The sequence below is a fragment of the Anabrus simplex genome, chromosome 10, assembly GCF_040414725.1.
Source record: "Anabrus simplex isolate iqAnaSimp1 chromosome 10, ASM4041472v1, whole genome shotgun sequence".
Lineage (NCBI taxonomy): Eukaryota > Metazoa > Arthropoda > Insecta > Orthoptera > Tettigoniidae > Anabrus > Anabrus simplex.
The window spans coordinates 130,707,236-130,729,360 of record NC_090274.1 but is presented as its reverse complement, the minus strand read 5'-3'; the positions used below and the strand labels follow the sequence as shown (position 1 = coordinate 130,729,360).

General features: G+C 38.1%; 1 protein-coding gene across 1 annotated transcript in view; it reads left to right on the top strand.

The window, feature by feature from the left end:
* The window catches only part of LOC136882074 (zinc finger protein 501), a 197,929-nt gene that overhangs the window by 81,640 nt on the left and 94,164 nt on the right, over nt 1-22,125 (top strand). The window contains exon 5 of the mRNA XM_067154579.2: nt 19,424-19,494. Coding sequence (XP_067010680.2) covers nt 19,438-19,494 — 57 coding nt within the window. The 5' untranslated portion in view covers nt 19,424-19,437. The remainder of the gene's footprint in view (nt 1-19,423; nt 19,495-22,125) is intronic.

The following is a 22,125-nucleotide window of genomic DNA, read 5'->3' as shown; positions in this document are numbered from 1 at the left end:
ACAGATATTTGTAATGTGCTCTCCCCAGTTAAGATTCTCGTTTATAATTACACCATTTTCAAAGTCTATTTTTCTGACCAGTTTAGCACTGAGGTCATTAATATTTGTGAATTCATGAAGGTGCACCTTTTCTTTAAATGAAGTTCTTTTAAAAGTCATCTGTAAATTTTGCTCTGAGTAATTAAACATTTTCTTTCTTCAAATTAAATTGTAGGTTTTTCTTTCGCGTTCTTATTATTTACCACTGTGAAAACCGCTAGTAACGATCTGTGTAGCCTCTGTTAAATGGTCCAGTTGGTGTCTTTGAGGGTAAGTATTTGGCTTCCACTTCAATGTTTTTCTTGATTTGTCTATTTCTTTCCCTTGTTTACTTGTGCTAGTAATTGCCGGTACAACCGGCACAAATGTCATCCTGCAAGTCTTCCATATGCTCTTCATCCACAGGTTTCTCATGCAAATGCTTACTGTCCAGTGTCTCTTCACCTAACAATATAAATTTTTTTTTAAATGTTGGCAATATGCAATGTGTAGTGGAAGTTTAGGAGCTAACTTTATGTTGATAAATAGCACTAAAACAGTTATAATAACGATGATTAAGATATTACTAAAAATACAGCATACGTTAATGGGATCTAATTTCAATCAGTTGAAGTCAGTGTTGCTTCATTCTATACATCGAAGTTGGTGATTAGGGCGAAACTCCACAAAACATAGTAACAAAGTGTGGTTCAATACAGAAACTCCTGAGTAAGAAACCTCTCACTTCATGTGCTTGAAAACTATTCATTTTGCATACATTCAAACACCAAAGTCTCACGAAACTTAACTTCTTGTGGCTAACAATATTTTGCTGTTGTTGTTTTCACACTAATTTGCATGCGATAATGCAGGTCTTTTATATTTCCGTAACACATGAAACTGTAACAACGTTCACAATAGTAAGCACTTAGAAGAAAAAGGCCGATGTCCCATCATGCGCCCTTTCTTTCCTAAAAGCACTCTAGACTACCGCCTTTATGCCACACTCTAAATCCACAGGGAATGGCAACAGGACAACCACCCTTATTCCATAGATGCCTTTGATTATACCGAACACAAATAAGGCCATAACTCAGAATCACAAAAAATGGGCATACGCACTTTTGCCTCTCTTTATGGTGCGCCAGAAATTAGCAGCTTCGAGTGCGTTCCTTGTTGCCTCAAGCAGCTCTTTCTCAGTACATGTGTGCTGATGTGGGTGGCTCAGACAGTTCTGCCACTGGCCTTCTGACCCCAACTTGGCAGGCTCAATCCTGGATCAGTCCATTGGTATTTGAAGGTGCTCAAATATGTCAGCCTCGTGTTGGTACATTTGCTGGCACATAAAGGAACTCATGCGGGACTAAATTCTGGCATCTCAGCGTCTCCAAAAACTGTAAAAAGTAGTTGGTGGGATGTAAAGCCAATAACATATTATTATTATTATTATTATTATTATTATTATTATTATTATTATTATTATTATTATTATTATTATTATCAGTACATGTGGCTGGACAAATATGACGTTCTAGCAGATGGGCCGTAGCTACACAAAACAGAATCCACTGAATATCCCTACTTGTGCAGATTGGTCTTGCACCTGAACACCTGAGCGCAGCCTATTTAGTGATCTCCAAATCGTCCAGTACTCCATATGTACGGCTGGTAATTCTTCATCAGGTGTTTGGCATTGTCTAAGATGCTCAACCTTAGCTCACCATAAGTGAGTCATCTTTGTTGTTGTGTTCCCTCAAGTTTGTGTGTAGTCTTCAAGAAACTTTTGCAGGAACATAACCGTGATGGTGCTGGTTGGAGTCCATTCAGCGGATGAGCCTGGGATTTTAATGATGTGGTCTTCTCCTTGTGGGCTGCTACCTTGTGTCGGATAGCAGGAGGAGCGATGCCAGCAAGATGGTACAATTCTTCTCGCGGTTAGGTCTTAGACAGCCTGTGATTATGCGACATGTTTCATATGGCAAGGTCTGTACCGCATTGGGCAAGCGCACTCTGCTGCTGAGTAACATAATGCTAGTGCTGAGGTTCTCACTGTGTCTGCCTGTGCTCCCCAGGTTGTTCCAGTCAGCTTCCATACAACATTATTCCTGGCAGCCACTTTGTTCTTTCGTGTTTCCCATAAGAATGTGTGCAGTTTAAAGTAACCCAGAGATATTTTGGGGTCTCTCAATGTGCCAGCTTGATCCTCGCCGTGTGATGTTGTGTTTTCACAGAATTTGCCTTCAATTGATTACTCCTGTAGTATGTGGTATGATCTTCCAATGTGCTGGTTAAAGTCATTTCAGTCTCTTCAAAACTGTCAGTTTTAGCAGTGAGAGCATTGAAGAGCTATGTCAGTTGTGTGATTCTCACTACATTCATCACTTCAGCATTTCTACAGGGATCTCTTCAGGGCCTGTTACACTTCTTTTACACTCTTCAAGTGCCTTTTTCATTTTGCTCATGAGTATAGGAGGTCTTAATGTTCTGCTCGTGTCTGGTTTTTCTCCTCATTCATCGCAGAATAGTTCTTCAATTCATGACTTCCCTATGATCAGTTTTTCTTCAGTTTATAGGTTTCCATCATTGCCGAGGCTTCTGTTTGTACTCCTCAATTTTTTAGCTTTTCCCAATCAACCACTCTGCTTGTGACCTCTTACTTCCTTTTTTATCCTCTTATCAAACTCGTCATACTTTCCTCTGTCTTTATTCTCCAGTTTTCTTCCCTGGTCCAGGAAATGCAGAATAGCCACATTAAATTATACCGTATACCATTAAGAATATATTCTTTGAATAATAATTAATGTAGATAGGATAGGGTGAAAATAGAACTATCTGACATTCTTTTGTGTGGAAATCCTGTACGAACTTTATTTCTCATGAGTCTCAGATTTCTATGACCTAAAACTCTGGAAATATGCATTCATGTATGCCTTAAGAAATGCCAAATTAGGACGTAAAAGTTATTAATATATATAGTGATTTTCTACAACTATGTATCACTGTTTTCATATTTCTATGCATAACTTGGTAATATAATTCTCACAGATCAGATGAATAATTTTAGGTATGTAGAATAGGATATAAGAAGGTCAATTACTATAACAGTTGATCATAGAAACTTCTATCTGCTAGTATAAAAGTGAGCAAAAAGTATTGTATGCTGAAGTGCCCAACTATATTCTACTGAGGATTTTGTATATTAGACCATTGCTGTAAGTACTTTAAACCATATATTTTACACTTGTTAAACTTACAATTATCATAGAGGTATTTTTTTAGACAATCAACTGAAATAGGGATAGAATTTGAAAATTTAACAGGGCACACCTTTAATTGTGACCTAATGTTAAGGAAAATTAACAGCCTACTCCACAGTACCCCATTTGCCTTCCAGTTCAGGGACGTTATGAAAGTCCCTCTTAAATGAAAAGTTCGTAGGTGGCTTGATTTTACGTACATCTGATAAACTGTAACTTAATAAATCATCCTGAGACAATTTCCACTTCTTCACTCACTGTGATGCTTGATTTGTACCCTTTGGTTACAACACCCGGCCAGTATTCTTCTTCGTACACTGCCTGACAAAAAAAAGTTAAGCACCCAAAGGAGTGGTTGAAAGTGAATGAAACTACATATGCTGAAAGACCATGTGCCTTTACTAAACTGATTAAAATATGGGATGAAAGAGACAAGACCATTCGCAGGTACAGGTGGAATGTTGGCACCAGGTCCGTTGGGTGTCACACCCTCCCCCCCCCCCCCAATATGCCTTCGGATCCTCTTCTGAAGCAAGTTCATCCACAGTTGTTGCATCTGTCCCTCCAGACTGGTGCGGGACAGAGTCCCCTTCCAATGTCATCCCACACGTGTTCAATGATGGAGAGGTCCGGAATCTTGCTGGCCATGGGAAGAACTCAACATGCTCTGGCAGTCCATAGACACACATGCTGTGTGTGGACGTGCATTATCTTTGGAACACTGTCGCAAGGTGCTGTGCCATAAGGGGTAGGAAGCGCGGACGCAGAATGTCTGTAACGTATCTCTGTGCCATCAAAGTCTGCTGAAGCACTACTTTTTTGCTAGTGGCTTTACGTTGCACTGACACAGATAGATCTTATGGGAACGATGGGATAGGAAAGGCCTAGGAGTTAGAAGAAAGCAGCCATTGCCTTAATTAAGGTAGAGCCCCAGCGTTTGCCTGGTGTGAAAATGGGAAACCATGGAAAACCATCTTCAGGGCTGCTGACAGTGGGATTCAAACCCACTATCTCCAGGATGCAAGCTCACAGACGCGCGCCCCTGACCACACGGCCAACTAGCCCCATGAACCACTATCAGAGGCGACGTGGACGCACATCCTATGGCTCCCCACACCATGATGCCAGAGATTATGCTTTTGTGTCTTTCCACAATATGGGCCCTCGACTCCATCAAATACCCACACGATGGTCATCGGAGGTTTTGGAGAAGTGGGACTCATCAGTGAACATGATGCAATGCCAGTCGTCCTCTGTCCATGCTTACTGGGCACGGCACTACTCCAAATACAGGCGCTGGTGTTCTGGTGTCAATGGCAAACGACGCATGGGGCAGTAGGACACCAACCCAATGGATGCGAGTCATCGGGGCATTGTGCGGGAACTTGCAGGATGTTGTAGTCTCCAGTACATGTTCACAGATCGCAGGTGCAGAAGGTATGGGATATTGCAGTGCTTGGTGCACCAAGGAACTATGATCGGTGGAAAACGGTAAATAAAAATGCAAACAGACTCTGACATGGGTTTAAAGAAATTGTTAAGGAATGTGAAAATAGGTTTGTACCTTTAAGGGCGGTGAGGAGTGGTAAAGATCCACTGTATCATAACAGAGAAGTAAAGAAACTAAGAAGGAGGCGCAGGTTTGAAAGAAATAGAGTTAGAAATGGCTGTGGAAGTAAGGAGAAATTGAAGGAACTTACAAGGAAATTGAATCTAGAAATGAAGTCAGCTAAGGATAACATGATGGCAAGCAAAATTGGCGGTCATACAAATTTTAGTGAAAAATGGAAGAGTACGTATAGATACTTTAACCCTCTTAGTGCCAAGCCATTTTCTGAAGTTCTGTCTAAGAATGCGAAGCTATTTTTAGTGGTTATGCAGACTTTCAGAAAAATATTCATTACATACTTATTTTGAAAAATATATGAATTATTCTTGCAGTATTATATAAAATATACTTCTGACTTTACCAAGAAATGCTTATAAATTTGAAAAACATACCCAATTTATTTTTAAATTGGAAACAATTTAACAGTTGTTAATTTTTATTTTTAAGTTTTAGTCTAATTATGGAAATACAGTTTGTGACATTGCCTAAATCCAAGAACATAGGTAAAATACTCACTCAATTCCAAACAAAACAACGTCATTAAAAATTTGATTAATTTAACTACAACCACCCCAAAAAGTTTTTTTTTTTTTTTTTTTTTTTTTTTTTTTTTTTTTTTTTTTTAATCTGCACTCACCATTTTCCTCACTGAAATTTTTGTTCCACTGTCAATCGCACCAGGCATTGAACAATAATTTAATGCACAACCCTTTTGGAGTACACAATAATTATTAGTGAAAACCGTAACAATGATCATATTTCAACAATATACAAATATATAAAATTACAATCAGAAATGTTTTCATTTCCAATACTGAAGCAGCCCGCCAAACTTTAACCCTTGATTGTGGCGAAAAGGCGTATATTGACATGAATTGTTGGGCATACCTATTTGTTTCATTTACCATCAAATTTAGCAATGAAGTAGTGAAGAACAACTGAAAATAATCTATTAGAGGGGCATTACGTGGAGGCGTATATTTAGGCCCAGCGAGTTCCATGTAAATGACGGGAGTGGTAGGCCTATCGGAATGGTTCGGAAAAAATTATCGGAAACAAACATTAGCATTCACATTGCCTTCATTATTATTGTCATTATCACTCGCATCTTCCATAGCTCCACCATCATTACTGTCACTTTCTGAATAACTCAGAACTGGCAGTGAATTTTTAGTCAGTTCCACAGACTGCAATTGAGTACTAACCTGAACTGAATACCCAATGCACTTCCTTTTCGGTACTGGTGATAATGTGGTGTTTCTGGTATCACGTCAATATCAAAATCACTTTCCGATTCTAATTCATCTGCTATTATTTAATTTTCATCTAAATAGGCTATTAGCTTATCGTCCTCCACGCCGGCAACCAAACTATCTCTACTACAGTTCACCATGTTGTCAACAATTCAGAGCTTGTAAACATCACAGATTATTAACTCCCTGAGAGTGTGAAACGAGGGCATACACAGGCAGCAAAGTGGATTTCCTGATGGCAACTCCAGAAGCAATACAGTGGATCAGTGATCTTGACATTCAGTTGTAAGGAGCCTTTTCTTGTTCATTGTTTTCTTGTTATGTAAATACGTATATAATTTATATCTAAACTCAACTTTATTGTATGGGCCATACGCTAAATAAAAAAATAAATTAACTCCCTCCGTTCGTGTCAAAGATCTCCAAGGCCAAAACTATGCCACTCTCAAGAAAGCTTGAAACCTCAGCTTTCTAACGGAATGAAACACCCGGAGGCATCTGTTAGCAGAAGCCGTTAAACACTAGGAAATCATCGCGCCGATTCAGTCGGCTCTGGCACTTTTTGCGCGAGGAGCGAAAGCCGATCTGATCGGCGCGTGGCACTCAGGTTCCAAGAAGGACATTCCACAAATCATTATTGAACAAGCGGAGTGTGTATGGGAGGATGTAAAGATTGTTGTTTACAAGGATAGTGTCCAAATAGAGGAGGTGACCAATACTGAGGAAGTATTAAAATTTACCTATGATAACAATGACATTTACAGTAAGATACAACAGTTGAAAACTAGAAAAGCAGCTGGAATTGATAAGGTTTCGGGGGATATACAAAAGACAATGGGTTGGGATATAGTACCATATCTAAAGTACTTATTTTATTATTGTTTGCATGAAGGAGCTATACTAAATGAATGGAGAGTTCCTATAGTAGCCCCTGTGTATAAAGGAAAGGGTGATAGACATAAAGCAGAAAATTACAGGCCAGTCAGTTTGACATGCACTGCATGTAAGCTTTGGGAAAGCATTCTTTCTGATTATATTAGACATGTTTGCAAAATTAATACCTGGTTTGATAGAAAGCAGTTTGGGTTTAGGAAGCTCAACTTGTAGGATTCCAGCAAGGTATAGCAGATATCCTGGCTTCAGGAGGTCAAATGAACTGTATCGCGATTGACCGGTCTAAAGCATTTGATAGGGTGGATCATGGAAGACTACTGGCAAAAATGAGTGCAATTGGACTTGACAAAAGAGTGACTGAAAGGGTGGCAAGAAAATAGAACTCAGAGAATTAGAGTAGGCGAAGCTTTATTTGTCCCTATAATAATTAAGAGGGAAGTTCCTCAAGGCAGTATTACTGGACTTTTATGTTTCCGTATATATATCCATGATATGTGTAAAGAAGTGGAATCAGAGATAAGGCTTTTTGCAGATGATGTTATTCTGTACAGAGTAATAAATAAGTTACAAGATTGTGAGAAACTGTACAATGACCTCGATAATGTTGTGAGATGGACAGTAGGCAATGATATGATAAACTGGGTTAGAAGTCAGGTTGTGAGTTTCACATATAGGAAAAGTTTTAATTACTGCATTAAAGGGGTGAAAGTTCCTTTTGGGATCATTGTAAGTACCTGGGTCTTAATATAAGGAAAGATCTTCATTGGGGTAATCATATAAATGTTAAAAAAGGGTACAGATATCTGCACATGGTTCTGAGGGTATTTAGAGGTTGTAGTAGGGATGTAAAGGCGAGGGTATATAAGTCTCTGGTAAGACTCCAAATAGAGTATGGTTCCATTGTATGTGACCCTCACCAGGATTACTTGATTCAAGAACTGGAAAAAATCAAAAGGAAAGCAGCTCGGGTTGTTCTGGGTGATTTCTGACAAGAGAGTAGTGTTACAAAAATGTTGCAAAGTTTGGAGATGAGCTGCTTAACTATGTAGTATGTTATTACAAACCATCACTCTCATTTTTGATCTGCATTTAAAACAGCGATCTCACTTAGTTTACCAAAAGACTACATTTATTGTTCCACCTATTCAGTACAATCAGTACCACGTTATGTGGTCAATTAGACATAGAAAATCTGAATATTATGGGGACATATTTTGCCCTTCTTATTGGGCATCATCAGCCATATTAATTTAATCTTAAAACAAACATTAGTTAGAGGACAAAGACACTGTATAATTTCTAAAAACTGAACTATGATTTCCTATGATATTAACTTTACACAATAGTAGTTATACAATATGCTGTTGGGACATGACATGTACAAAACATGCTAAAATTATTGTATAATTTAAAATCTTGTCTTAAAGAAAGTTTGTGTCAATATAAAGTTCTAAAAAGGCACATGTCTGGTCCTGAAGTGGATCTTCTTCGTTATAAAAGTCAGCATATATTGGCTGGGGTAGTTGTCAACATAAGTTTTCAAAAGACTAAAATGGTTGAAAACTCGAAGGTAAATCTTGTTTATAATCCGACATTAAAAGATTGGCTAAGAGAAAAGGCAAATGTTATGATGTTATCCTCATTAAGTTGATTGGTCTAAAATATTATCTGATATAACCATTGCAAACAGACGTTAGTGTGCTGGTTGAAGCTGCTCTGAGACGAGTTTTTTCTGAGTGGTATGTTACATGTTATAATTCTCAAGTTTGGTCCGTATTGAAATGTATGAAAAGAAAAAGAATGTTACAAGTTACACCACAAGCTCTAATCAACATCAAAATACCTTCGACTTTTGCTGCTTCAAACAAAGATTAATACGACTACAGAGAGTCGAAGACCCTTTCTTGTTTCTACAACAAACTTAAAGAAGACTGTCTTATCTTAACATACGAAATTAACACCTTTAACGACTTCAACAGTCTAGCAGCTTTACTTTTTCATATCGTCCACTAGGACTCATCAAAAAAAAAAATTCTACTTCATTATAAAGATTAAGCTGTTTCATATTCCAAATTATTTTTCTTATAACCTCAACAAGTATTAGACGCATTACACCAGGTTCCATTCAGCGCTCCAAGGAATATAATCTTGTAGAACTTGTGACATGCAGCATGATACCGCAGTTTTAACCAAGGACATTCTTGTAAGTTTATGTTAAACAAACACCTACGTTAGTATCCTCATTTTGTGAAAGCAATCGGGATCCAGATTATTCAACTTACAGGTTTGAGATTAAGGCTGAAGATGTCCTTATAATGGGCAAAACATATCCCTGTAATTAATATGATATTTAATTCTTAATTACTACATCTCTCTTTGTATTGAATAGGTGGAAATTAAAACACTTGTAACATTCTTTGTCTTTAAGTGGTATGTTCTGAGCTGTCAGTGGAGAGATGGCATGGAATGACATCAGTAGACGAATAAATTTGAGTGGTGTCTTTAAAAGTAGGAAAGATCACAATATGAAGATAAAGTTGGAATTCAAGAGGACAAATTGGGGCAAATATTCGTTTATAGGAAGGGGAGTTAGGGATTGGAATAACTCACCAAGGGATATATTTTAAAAAATTCCAACTTCTTTGCAATCATTTAAGAAAAGGCTAGGAGAACAACAGATAGGTAATCTGCCATCTGGGCGACTGCCCTAAATACAGGTCAGTGACTGATTGATTGATTGATTGATTGATTTGATGTTTAAAAACACAATACGACAGTCCTCCCTCGGAGTGGCGTTTCTTGGTTGACCGAACCTGCATGACATGATTCGGTGCCCTCATGTACCCACTGAGACCAACATCGGGCCACTGTGACATCTGAATGGCCCACATGCCTGGCAATTGCACGATACGACCTACCAGCCTCGTGCAGTCCCACAATATGGCCTCTGTCAAATGCTGTCAATTGGTGGATAGGCTGTCTAACACATCTGCAAAGCTCCGCGGGTGCTTCATACTGTACCTAATCATCTCTACACGTCTTGCTTAACTCACAGCAGTTGACTGGTGTCATCACGAATGCACTCTGGTGGGCGCTCTACACATTATAGTTCCTTGTAAATCTAATCATATACTCTCACATCAATGGTACGCATGTACACCAAAATGGGATAATATTGGACCACTCCTTCTGGGTGCTGAACTTTTCTTTTTGTCAGGCATTGTATTTAACTATTACATTATTATCATCTACTTCAGGTACCGGGCGAGGTGGCCGTGTGGTTAGAGCCACCTGGCTGTGAATTTGCTTCTGCGAGATGGTGGGTTCGAACTCCACTGACGGCAGCCCTGAAGATGGTTTTCCATGGTTAATTAAGGCGACGCTTGCTTACTTATAAGCAAATTATCACAAAATAATTTATTCTATTATACCACTTATTCAATACAAGCCACATGCTACGTGGGTGGTATTTACATAACACTACGTACACTTCTTAGGAACATGTTTTGCCCCTTGTTAAGGGCATCATCAGCCTGTAGGTAACCTTAAGGTCAAAAGTCAGAATCATTAACCAATCATACAAGGAATGCTTCGTTCCCACTCCTAGGCCTTTCCTATTCCGTCGTCGCCATGAGACCTATCTGTGTTGGTGCAACAAAAAGCAAATTGCAAAAAAAAAAAAGAAAAAAAAAAATTACTTCAGGCACATGTAGTTCAGTCTCTTCCCGAAGGTGTGCAAGTCCTTCGTCATTTTCTGATAGACTCAGGTTAAAGTCATTGTCTGTGCTGTGTAAGGTTTGTATGACACAGTGTCATCATCACTACTGATGATTTCTATCTTCTTAGGATTCAAAAAAAAAAAGTTAAATCAAAACAATAAAACACTGATCTAATCTCAACAGCACAAGGTAATGTAAAGAAGGGAAATGTAAACCAAACTTACCATCAAGTTCTTTCTCTTTTGGGAAACTCCTGAAGATCCTTGTTTAACTTGTTATGAGAGAGCTGGGATATCTGTAGCATTTATGCTCTTTCCTGATTGTACTGGTAACAGTCTCCTGTGCCTGACTCATTCTAGATGCGTTATAAAGGATGAGCTCACTAATGGAAATGACGGCTCAAGTTCAGCATTTGGCAGCTTGGCTTCCTGTTGCTAGGATACAGGATAGTAAAGGAAATGTGTCCTTTGAGATTGTTGGATATTTCCTTCCAAAGATGTTTGTTACCAGTCATCTAGTATCTGCCGCCAGTAGGTTTTTCATTGGGCAGAAATAAGATAAATCCAGAGGTTGTGTCAGGTATGTAGCATTTGGTAGTAAACAAACAAATGCAATATCATTGCATTCACACATCTCAATAACTCTTGGGCTAATACGATTACTTAAATTGTCCTCTATTATAACCTTTCTCTCATCTTTTTTTCTTTAGCTCAGGTGAAAGTATAGTGTTAAATCAATCTTCAAAAGTAGTTTCATCAAACCATGTGCTTTTTGTACGGTTATATTGGGCTTCCACAGAGCCACCCTCAGTCCAAGTGTCCTGTATTTTCTTCACCTTATAATTAACATAAGGTAACAAGATCTCCCCAGCTACATTCCTGCACATCATGACATTGATTCCCCATTTTGTTAACACTTTTTTCTTCCCAGGGCCATCAACCAGGTTAGTCTCATTGTAATTATACTGATTTTCAGGAGGAATACCTTTCAGTCCTTCTGAATATTATCAAAGTATGAATTTATTATGGCCTTATTCACAGCAGCTCTACTCCTCTAAATATAACTGGTAAAACTCAGTAATAAGGCAGAATGATGGCACTGAACAAATGAGTCAGCCCAAAATTTTCCAGAAAAATTTGCAGTAAATGCCACTTCCTCATTGCCACAAGCGTCCAAATACATTTTTACAATGCAGAGAAGATCAAATGATGAAATAAGAAAATTGAACACGCTCAGTTTGATGGCATGCTGTAGAAATGATTCCTCTCTTCAAAAGTAAACACACAGCAACACTCAGGCAATGCCTCTTTATTTCCCTTATGGCCTTCAACTAAAGTAGTAGAGAACTACAGGAAATTCCAGAAGTCTCAGCAGCCTTACGGGATGATAATCTTTTCTCCTTTATATCTTTCAAACACTGTTGCTTTACGTCCTCCAAATAAGGTCTGTACGAGTGACTGCCAATCTTCCATCTCTTTTCTTTACTGTCAACCATTGCTGCCTAGGCCTAAAAAAACAAGAAAGCCATAAGACTTGTTAGTTTGTGTTTATGGTAATAAATACACATGCATAAGTTTGCACTGTCAGGCAACTACATTGTACACAACTATGGTCCACCCTCAAAGATGAACCCTAGTGCTCAAGGTTGCAGTCATTTATTATATTGTTCGTTTCTCATAAACAGCATTGACAAATTTACTTCGAACATTTGTGCCTAATATGCAACAATGTAAATAGGCTAAAGAAAACACACTTGAGGTAACACTTACCTTTCTTTCAGTACGATGGAAAGTAGAACACCAAAGAACAAAGTATTCATCCCCATGTTTATGAATCAGCTCCCGCCATGCATTGTCAAGCAGACACCTGCAGTTCCCGACCCTGCCAGTAGTTGGCAGAGTAGTTTAGAACTTCAGAAGCGATGACAACACACTGCTATTTATAAATGGTAGTACACGGAGATTTCATAAACTTAATGGAACATAGGTGTGCTTCAGGACCATAGTTAGGGTACATAAATACAGTGGACGCCGCTTATTATGATCACTCTGGGACGCAAGTAATTTGATAACATTAACCAGCTGATAACAGTAACCGAATAATAAAAATTGATAGACAGCCTACTGTATTTATTCATAACCTACATGCACTACAATGAAACAAATACCGGTACACAGCACTGCAATACCATTAACTGTTTTCAGCTATGTAAAATAGTCTCTAATCGCTGCTTGCTTCTGGTTGTCTGTCAAAAGTCCATTAATATCTAGCGCCTGTCGCATTTCAGCATTCGTTGTTGTTCGGGAAGTTTCGGCAACAACATCATCATCAGCAGCATCGTTATCTTCAGCTCCACGTTCTTCACCTCTCATATCTAATTCTGCGAATGTAACTGCCTCACATAAATGTTGTCTTTGTTTTGCATCAGTAATGAAGCCCTCATCAACGTTCATCCATTCCTGAAATTCATCTTCCGCTAAGCCTGTTGGACAGATCAACATTCTTGTCAACTTCTGGTAACTCTCATAAAAATCCCCCAAACAGGAAACAGTTCCTTATTTTATGTGCTCAGACATTATTCCATGACATGGCTAGAAGATGCAGGGCATCGAGAAGGCTGGTTGTTTTGGCAAGGGCATTGGCACTAGTTTTATGTCAGTCCTCTATGTTTTCTAAAATCCTTGTACGCATTTCACTGCCATAATACGCTTTCATGGTGTGAATAATTCGTTGATCGCATGGTGAATTAATGAAATCTTATTTGTTGGTAAGAAAACCACATTGATGTTCTTGAGCTCACAATTCACAATGTGTGCTGGACAGTTGTCAAACAGCAAAACTATTTTATGGCTCAGCCTATTATCCCACTTCAGTAGCCATTCTTTGAAAATCAGGGCAGCCATCCATGCATTAGAGTTGCAATGATGGTCCAATGGAAACTAACTGATGCCTTAAAAGCAACGCGGGTTCTTACTTTTTCCAAACACTAATAGTCTTTTCTTTTCACCAGACATACTCGAACAACATAAAACTCTTACTCGTTCCTTGGAGGCTTTACTTTCATATTTGAAGAAGTAAGTGTGTTCAGGCAAGACACGATAATACTCGCATACTTGAGAACGAAATCCTTGAAAACAAATATGATAACATAAACCGAATTCATGATCACAATAAACGGAGGATGTTAAATGTTTTAGTTTTTGTCCGTACGGGACTTCATATAAGTGATTATATAATACGGTTGATAACATTATCCGTGATTACAATAAACGGCGTCCACTGTATATAAAAAATATTGTCTAAAATTTGCTTAGAAAACCAACAGCAAACTGGGCCACGTTTCTGATATTGTTTGTTGTTTCTAATTTGAAAACTTACTGTTCACAAAACCTTCGAACTTCATTTGACCACAAACTATTTTCAAGAATACTACGTTAAACATAACCAAATGCAGACAAAATCACTTCGCATTATCGGCAAAAAAAATGCGAGTAATACTTGGAGAAAGGCTAAAATGATTGTTTCCTAGGTTTGTTAAATAACTTGCATGTACGGTATATAACCGATGAAAACCGTGACAGAGCATTTATGAAGGCCAGAAATGTGTGAAATTTAACTGAAAACGACGAGTGATTTCGCATATTAAAGGTTATGGAGAAAGTGTAAACGTAATTTCTTGAAGAGGCATATTAATGTAATGTCTTTTCATTCTAGTCCAGAAGTAGTTTCACGCTACGGTACTCCACAGTACATAAGTATGGAAATATCAGTTGGGAAGTTGTTACCCGATACGCGTCGTACAAAAGTAATATCAACAAATCAGCCACTTCGAAAGAAAACTAGGTATAGCAAATCCGCCTTTTTTGCATAACCATTGAGTTCTTCGTCTATGTATGAATATTTTAACAAAACCAAAAAATTCACTTAGTTCCTGCTATTTTATCTACTGCAGAGAGAGAAGGCTGACCCATATCTGGGACAAGTGAAGCCAACTAAGGTAGGCAGACAAGAATTCCAAGCAACTTAATCCAAAATGAAACAGCGAAGTCAGTGTCAGCTTTAGTTATCTCACGTTTAAAGTAACTAACCAGAGACTTTAAGTGTATCCGTAAGCAAAGTATGTAGGCATCACTTCCAAATACATATCCAGTATGTCACTTTCGTATTCAGACAACATCATTTTACTGTGTGTTTTCCGTATCCGATATACCGCTTGTACATTTCTTAATGCAACTTGTAAAATTAAACCCTTCTAGATAACATACATGTGTTGCTGGCCCTCTGGTTAATTGTCGTAACATCTTAAAAGTTCTTTATGATATTGAGCCATACACTTTGTTGTTTATTGAAGACAAACATAACAATTCATGCTGACGTGATTTTTCTTTTTTTTTAAATGTTTTTATTCAATAACAGCCACAAATGTTGCAAGTATTATTTTGATGTTTTGGGGGGTGTATTCAGTTTTAAACTTTTAAATTGTTGAATGCTCCGTTATTTAAATTGCTTACTCCCATAATTACAGATTGGACCTTCAAGGACCTTTATATTTTCATATATATCAATGATATGAGTAAAGAATTGGAATCAGAGATAAGGCTTTTGTGGATGATGTTATTCTGTACAGAGTAATAAATTGTAAGTATCTGGGTGGTAATATAAGGAAAGATCTCCATTGCGGTTAATCACGTAAATGGGATTGTAAATAAAGGGTACAGATCTCTGCACATGGTTATGAGGGTATTTAGGGGTTCTAGTAAGGATGTAAAGGAGAGGGCATATAAGTGTCTGATAAGACCCCAACTAGAGTATGGTTCCAGTGTATGGGACCCTTACCAGGATTACCTGATTCAAGAACTGGAAAAATCCAAAGAAAAGCAGCTTGATTTGTTCTGGGTGATTTCTGACAAAAGAGTACCGTTATAAAAATGTTGCAAAGTTTGGGCTGGGAAGAACTGGGAGAAAGGAGACGAGTTGGTGGACTAAGTGGTATGTTCCAAGCTGTCAGTGGAGAGATGGTGGAATGACATCAGTAGACAAATAAGTTTGGATGGTGTCTTTAAAAGTAGGAAAAATCACAATATGAAGATAAAGCTGAAATTCAAGAGGACAAATTGGGGCAAATATTCATTTATAGGAAGTGAAATTAGGGATTGGAATAACTTACCAAGGGAGATGTTCAATAAATTTCCAATTTCTTTGCAATCAAATGATTGCTAGGGAATCTACCACCTAAGTGACTGCCCTAAATGCAGATTTTGAGTGTACGAAAAGTCCCTTTACACTATATACAGTCCGATATGTAAAAACCTGTGTGCAGACAAACCTTTTTACGGATCTACATCCCTCCATGTTCAATGCAAATTTTTATGCGTCCCCAGATCCTTTTATGCATCTGCTAGAGCAGGGATGGTGAACCTTTTCCAACTAGTGTGCCATTTTGTCTGGTTTATTTTTCTCAACTGTATACTGTGCCACTTGTTATTTTCCTTTGGAATGGCTACAACCCCCCCCCCCCCCCCAACCAACCACCGACTTCCATCCCTAATTCCAAATTATGTTTCATAGTATGTTATTACACATACACCGTAAAATAATACATTTCATTGCATATTCCAGGGTCGTATTTTGCCAATACCGTAAAAATACATTTTTTAACATGTAAGTTTTAAGAATACCTAACATTATTTTTGTTTGAGTATAATAAGCGCCCATTGTAACACACTTTGTCATTGAGTATTATTGGATATAGAAATCAAAAATACTAATATTGCCGAAGGACTTTAAGTGAAATGTCGTTCTCAACGTAAGTGTGAAACTTGTAGCTGTATCGTAAAAGCCATGTCATTTATGTTAGGGTCTTAACTTGTTGTCTTCGATAACACACAAGAAGCACTTAGGTCTGAACTAAAACGGTTTTTAATAGTTGACTTCACACATTCATTGCATAAAATAGCTGTTCTCAGGCCTATGATGAACCAAACAAAGTAACTAACGCTGTAGCAAGTTTCTTCATATCCGAAAACGTCTGTGGGAGGCTGTTCCGCTGTTCGAGTAATAAGTTCTCTGGCTTTTGGAAAAAATATTCATCATCAACAGCACACTCGATTTTCACCAATTCTTCACCAAGTTGTAGGAATTTATTCACCGATGTACTGCTTTCTTGAAATTCAGTCAACTCCATTTCCAAACTATCAATTTCACTAAAAAATTAGGCTTTAATAGCACTCATTTGTCCAATGTGAGGTTTTGAAAGTGCGATAGTTTCTCCAAATCTGGAAGTTGAGATAATCTCTTGGCAACTATTTGTCTTACAAAATTCGAAACAATAAACAGTTACACACTACGAATAATTACGCGATGCTGGCAACCACACACAAGCCAAACTTCGCTAATTGGCTGATGTGGGTGAGCGAATGGTTCGTCGGACGCATCTGACATGACTTCCGGACCTATCAGTGTTGAAATGTTGCCATATTGCACGTCCGAATGAAACTAGAATTTAGATTTTCGGTATATATTTCTTAAACTTGCAACACTGTAACTATACCATGAATGTGATATATATAGTTTTTGTACAAGACCTACATAAAAACGTTAATATGTGCATGTAGTGGGCCACCGAAATCGTGTTCACGTGTCACCTAGTGACACGCGTGGCATAGGTTCGCCATCCCTATCTGCATCTGACAAGCTTCCAGTTACAAACATCATTGTATATTCATTATGCAGTACGTACAGTAAATGTATAACCAAGTAACAATTGTCCTACCACTGATATTTCTCGAAGCATCCTGCACGTCATGATGAGGATGAAATGATGTTGAAGATGACACATACACCTAGCCCCTGAGCCAACGAAATTAACTCTGCCGGGAATCGAACCCAGGACCCTTGTGACCAAAGGCCAGCATGCTAACCATTTAGATATGGAACCATGCTAGGTCCAGTGAATTATGGTAAATGAAACTGAGTAAGGATATGTAGCTTGTGAAAAGGAACTGTCCTCACATTTGCCTCGAGGTGAAAATGGGAAACCAGAGAAAACCATTCTCAGAACAGCCGACAGTGGGCTTTGAACCCACATCCTCCCCAGATGCAGAGCTTTGTTTCATAGACACAAGGCATTAACACGTGCTGGCACTCTGCTTGGTATTTAAAATACAGACTGTATTTTACGTCAAAGCTTGTGATGCCACCGCAACAGAATCCTCTTCATATCATCTGGTACATTTCCTTTCTCCACCCCTGCTATTGCTTGTCATTGTTGGAAACATTTTCATTTGATGTGTTAGTTGAATATAAACTGGAGGTGTTTAAAACAATACATAGTTTTAAAATAGCCCACCAGCCCAGTGTGCAGTCATTATCTAGGTGTTACCAAGTAACCACATTTCTGTTCCAGGCATTTCTCCAGTGATGAAACAAATTATTGCTTCACTCTCCTAATTACTCTAAAGGCAGCCACTTCAACATTCAACTAGCTGAATTGGTTCCGACACTGTTGTGCACTGCCTAGAGAAGGTAAACGGTTGACATTCATCTTGAAGATTGTAAAATATTTTGGTGGATACGTTGGTCTATTTAGCACAATAGCATTTGTTTAATTCAATGTTTTTTATGAGCATTTCTCATGATTGCTTGACATTCCTATGCAACACACTGTTGAACATTAATTTAATTTGAATATTGTTTTCATTTGAAGTAAAAATCCACTCTAATTCTTTCAAAAACGATATTTAAGAGTGATGAAATGCTGCCTGTGTGGAAGAGTAAAGTAGTGTAGAATTGTGCTGAAGCTGGAAAGAGGAGTATTTGTGAAGCTAAGAAAAGATTCAAGTTTGTGGCTACCTGAGGGTATGTTGCATGCTCTAGATAGTTAACTTTGAGTTTTGGTCACCAGGACATTCCGCTCATTAGATCTGAATGCAGAACTCCATTGGAGTTGATTGACAGCCATCAGCAGAAGAAATGAAACATTTCACTGGCTAATAATGGCTTGAGGACATTTGCTAAAGTATTGCAAGTGGATTAAGCAACAAGAGCTAGGCTTTGTTACTGGGGGACAATAAAATGGAAGTGATTATCTGTCTCAGTCAATAAATAAACTTGATGAGTTTGCACTTACGGAGTCAGCTGGCTTGCTGATGAGCTTGCGTTCGGGAGATGGTAGGTTTGAACCCCACTGCCGGCAGTCCTGAGATGATTCTCCGTAGTTTCCTATTTTCACACCAAGTAAATGCTGTTGTAGTTGACATCCTTCTCTTTCCTACACAGTCATTGCAATAAAACCTGTCGGAGTCGTAGCAAAAGATAGTTTTCAGCTTATCACACAAACACGAAAAAACAAAGCAAATGACAAATGATGGTGTGTGTTTTTGAAGTGTTTTCTTTATTACAAAATGTCATGTTCATTTTATGTTCTGCTTTTGTTTTGCCATATTCTCCTGTCATTACAACTCAAAAAAAGAAAGTCACTGAAAAGGTAGGAATCATTGTAAATTCAAGGTTCAGGTAAGTAAGTACAATGTGGTGTTCTTTCGTTCAAATTTGTGGTTGTCAAATTTCTCTTTGGAGCACTCAGTTTCAAATTAACTGTACTTGCTGTATCTCATAGTTAATTTTCTTCGAGACTAATTTTTTTTTCTGTTGTGCTCTCTTATATTTTTTCAGTATTGCAGTGAAGGATGGAGGATCATCCATTCGTGAAATATGAGCCAGACATTGAGGAACCTTGTAACTTAGTAAGTGGACTTCACAATTCATTTTTCTAGTTGGATAAAATGTAACGAAATGCATCCCAGCATGAACCACATAATTTTCAAAAGCTGAATCATATAACTCTCAATTTTTGTTTTTGAATGAAATTGTAAAGGAGACAAAGGAAGCATGTGGGAATATGGAGATGAAATTATTACTGCTTGCAGACAAAATTGTGGTCAGGGGAATGAACAGCAAAGAAGTACTACAACAACAACAACTTGATGCACTGAAGGAGAGAATTGAAAATTATGTTATGAAAATCAGCGCCGAGAAAAGCAAAACCTTGGCATTATCAAGAGGAGAAAGACAAGGGTAGGGCATTGTAAAAATTGGTGATCAAAGCCTTGAAATTGTGGAAAGTTTCAAATACCTGGGGAGTGAATTGATGTAGAACGTAAGGCTGGACATGGAGATTAGCAACAGGGTGATACGTTCTACCAGTGTGTAACAAAACTTGTCTGGAAGTGCAAAGAGATAATGTGACACTCATATTGACCTGGACAGTGACAAGTAGGGAAGAGAGTAGAATTCAAGCCAGTGACCTATGAAGTATGATAGAAAAGACAAAGAAAGAGTGAGAACCAAAGATGTGAGAAAGGAGGTCGGAATGGAAAACCTAAATGAGAGAATTGATAGGAGTAAACTAAAATGGTTTGGACATATGAAGAGGATGGAGGACTACCTCTGCCGGGTTTGAGCCTGCTACCTTGTGATCCCGAGGTCGACACTCTACCACTGATCCACAGAGGGCATTAACACTAATATCAGACAGGTAAAAGTTAAAACATTAACTGCAATAGCGATTGGAGCTGAAGTTTGAGGGAAAGAGAGGGAGAGGGAGACTTAGAGGAAGAAGAAACCTGGACTAAAAAAAGAGGAATGGTGGAAAGAGAGAGGAAGGTGGAGCCCTGACCCGGCAGAAGATGGATAAGGAAAAAGGAGGCGGATGTATACCAGTCTGTATTTACAGCAGTGTTCTCCCCAGAAATTTTCTTCAGCCGACTGGCAGGAATGAGTAGCCAGGCAGAGAATACTATGTAAAAAATGACTGTGATAATATTTCAATTTATTCCCCTCAGGGCATTAACAATAATAATTGTATGGCCTCAGCTAACTTATTCAAGCATTTAATTTGACGTCATCTGGCTGGCTACTCATCAGAATCGATGTTCCGATTTACTTGGCCTACTAGATGGCATAGTAAACCGAATCTCTCTTGGGCGTCTAAGACTCGGTTTTAGTGAATTTTGTCAAGTAAACACCAAATGAGTCACCAGAGATCATTTTCATACCGACATCGTACGACTTGGAGTGTCAAATGGACTTTTTTCCGTCCTTCAAAAAACCGACTACCTCTGCCGGGTTTGAGCCTGCTACCTTGTGATCCCGAGGTCGACACTCTACCACTGATCCACAGAGGGCATTAACACTAATATCAGACAGGTAAAAGTTAAAACATTAACTGCAATAGCGATTTTAGTGCTGTTATCACTAACGAGATGTAACAAAGTGTTTTGAACTTCTAGTGTTGTACTGCCTGTTCATAATCACCTTAACACCGGGACTTTGCTGTGGAGTGCCGTACGAGTTTGTGATATGAGGAATTGAGTGCTCTAGTGCATTTCTGCACTAATGAGACGCCGCTTGTGCAAAACACTATGTCATAGTCAAGCTAAATATTTAAGCTCCTATGTAATTAATGCAATTGTGCTGACAATAATGATGATTTATCATTCAAATGAACAATTTTACAGTACTTACATATTAATTTGTAGCATACAATGACTCAAATATGTATTAATAGTATGTAACTTACATATATGTAGGTTATGTTAGCCGGGCGGTCTGTTAAAACGACAGGGCGGTGTGCCCACTACAATGGTCCTTGTGAAAACACTGTATAGCATATATACCAACACTATAATCTTTACAGCCCCTGTTGTTTGCCCTGCTCTACAGTGAGAATTTCTCGAAACTTCTACATTTATGTTGACGATTCGACCATGATGAGTCAGCTGTTGACACTGTTCGGCTGTCAAGCTCCTGACATCACAAGATTACAAGTGAACATTACTACTGCTATAAGTATCTCTGTAATTGACAAGAGCTGGCAAAAGATTGTAAGAAGTAACTAAGCTTACAACAGATGAATTTCATTTTTGTTCCGCATTGAATTACAGTTTGAATATCAAGAAATTTTTACAAGGAAACTTTATTCAAATATACATCCACCTGTTCAATACTGTGTTCATCTATTCAGTAATAATAGTTTAATTTTTAAATAGCACATAAAATATACAAGTTAAAATTAACAAAGACATTTGAATTGAAAAATAAAATACATGTACATATTTAGAATATCTTATAAACTACTTCCTGTTTGCTTCTAGAAAGGGAATAAAAATCTGATTGTTCTGCTGTTCTCTAAAAATAGCAGGAGAATCAATGGCGAAGACTAAAAATTGAGGGGTAAAATGTTCCCTTGTTATGTTGAACGTTACTGTCATTACATAATATTGCATACTGGGTCTTCAATATGGAACAATATTATGAAGATCATTGGTTAGAAAACCTAAACAAATTCAAATAATAATAGTCATAAGTTATTTTGG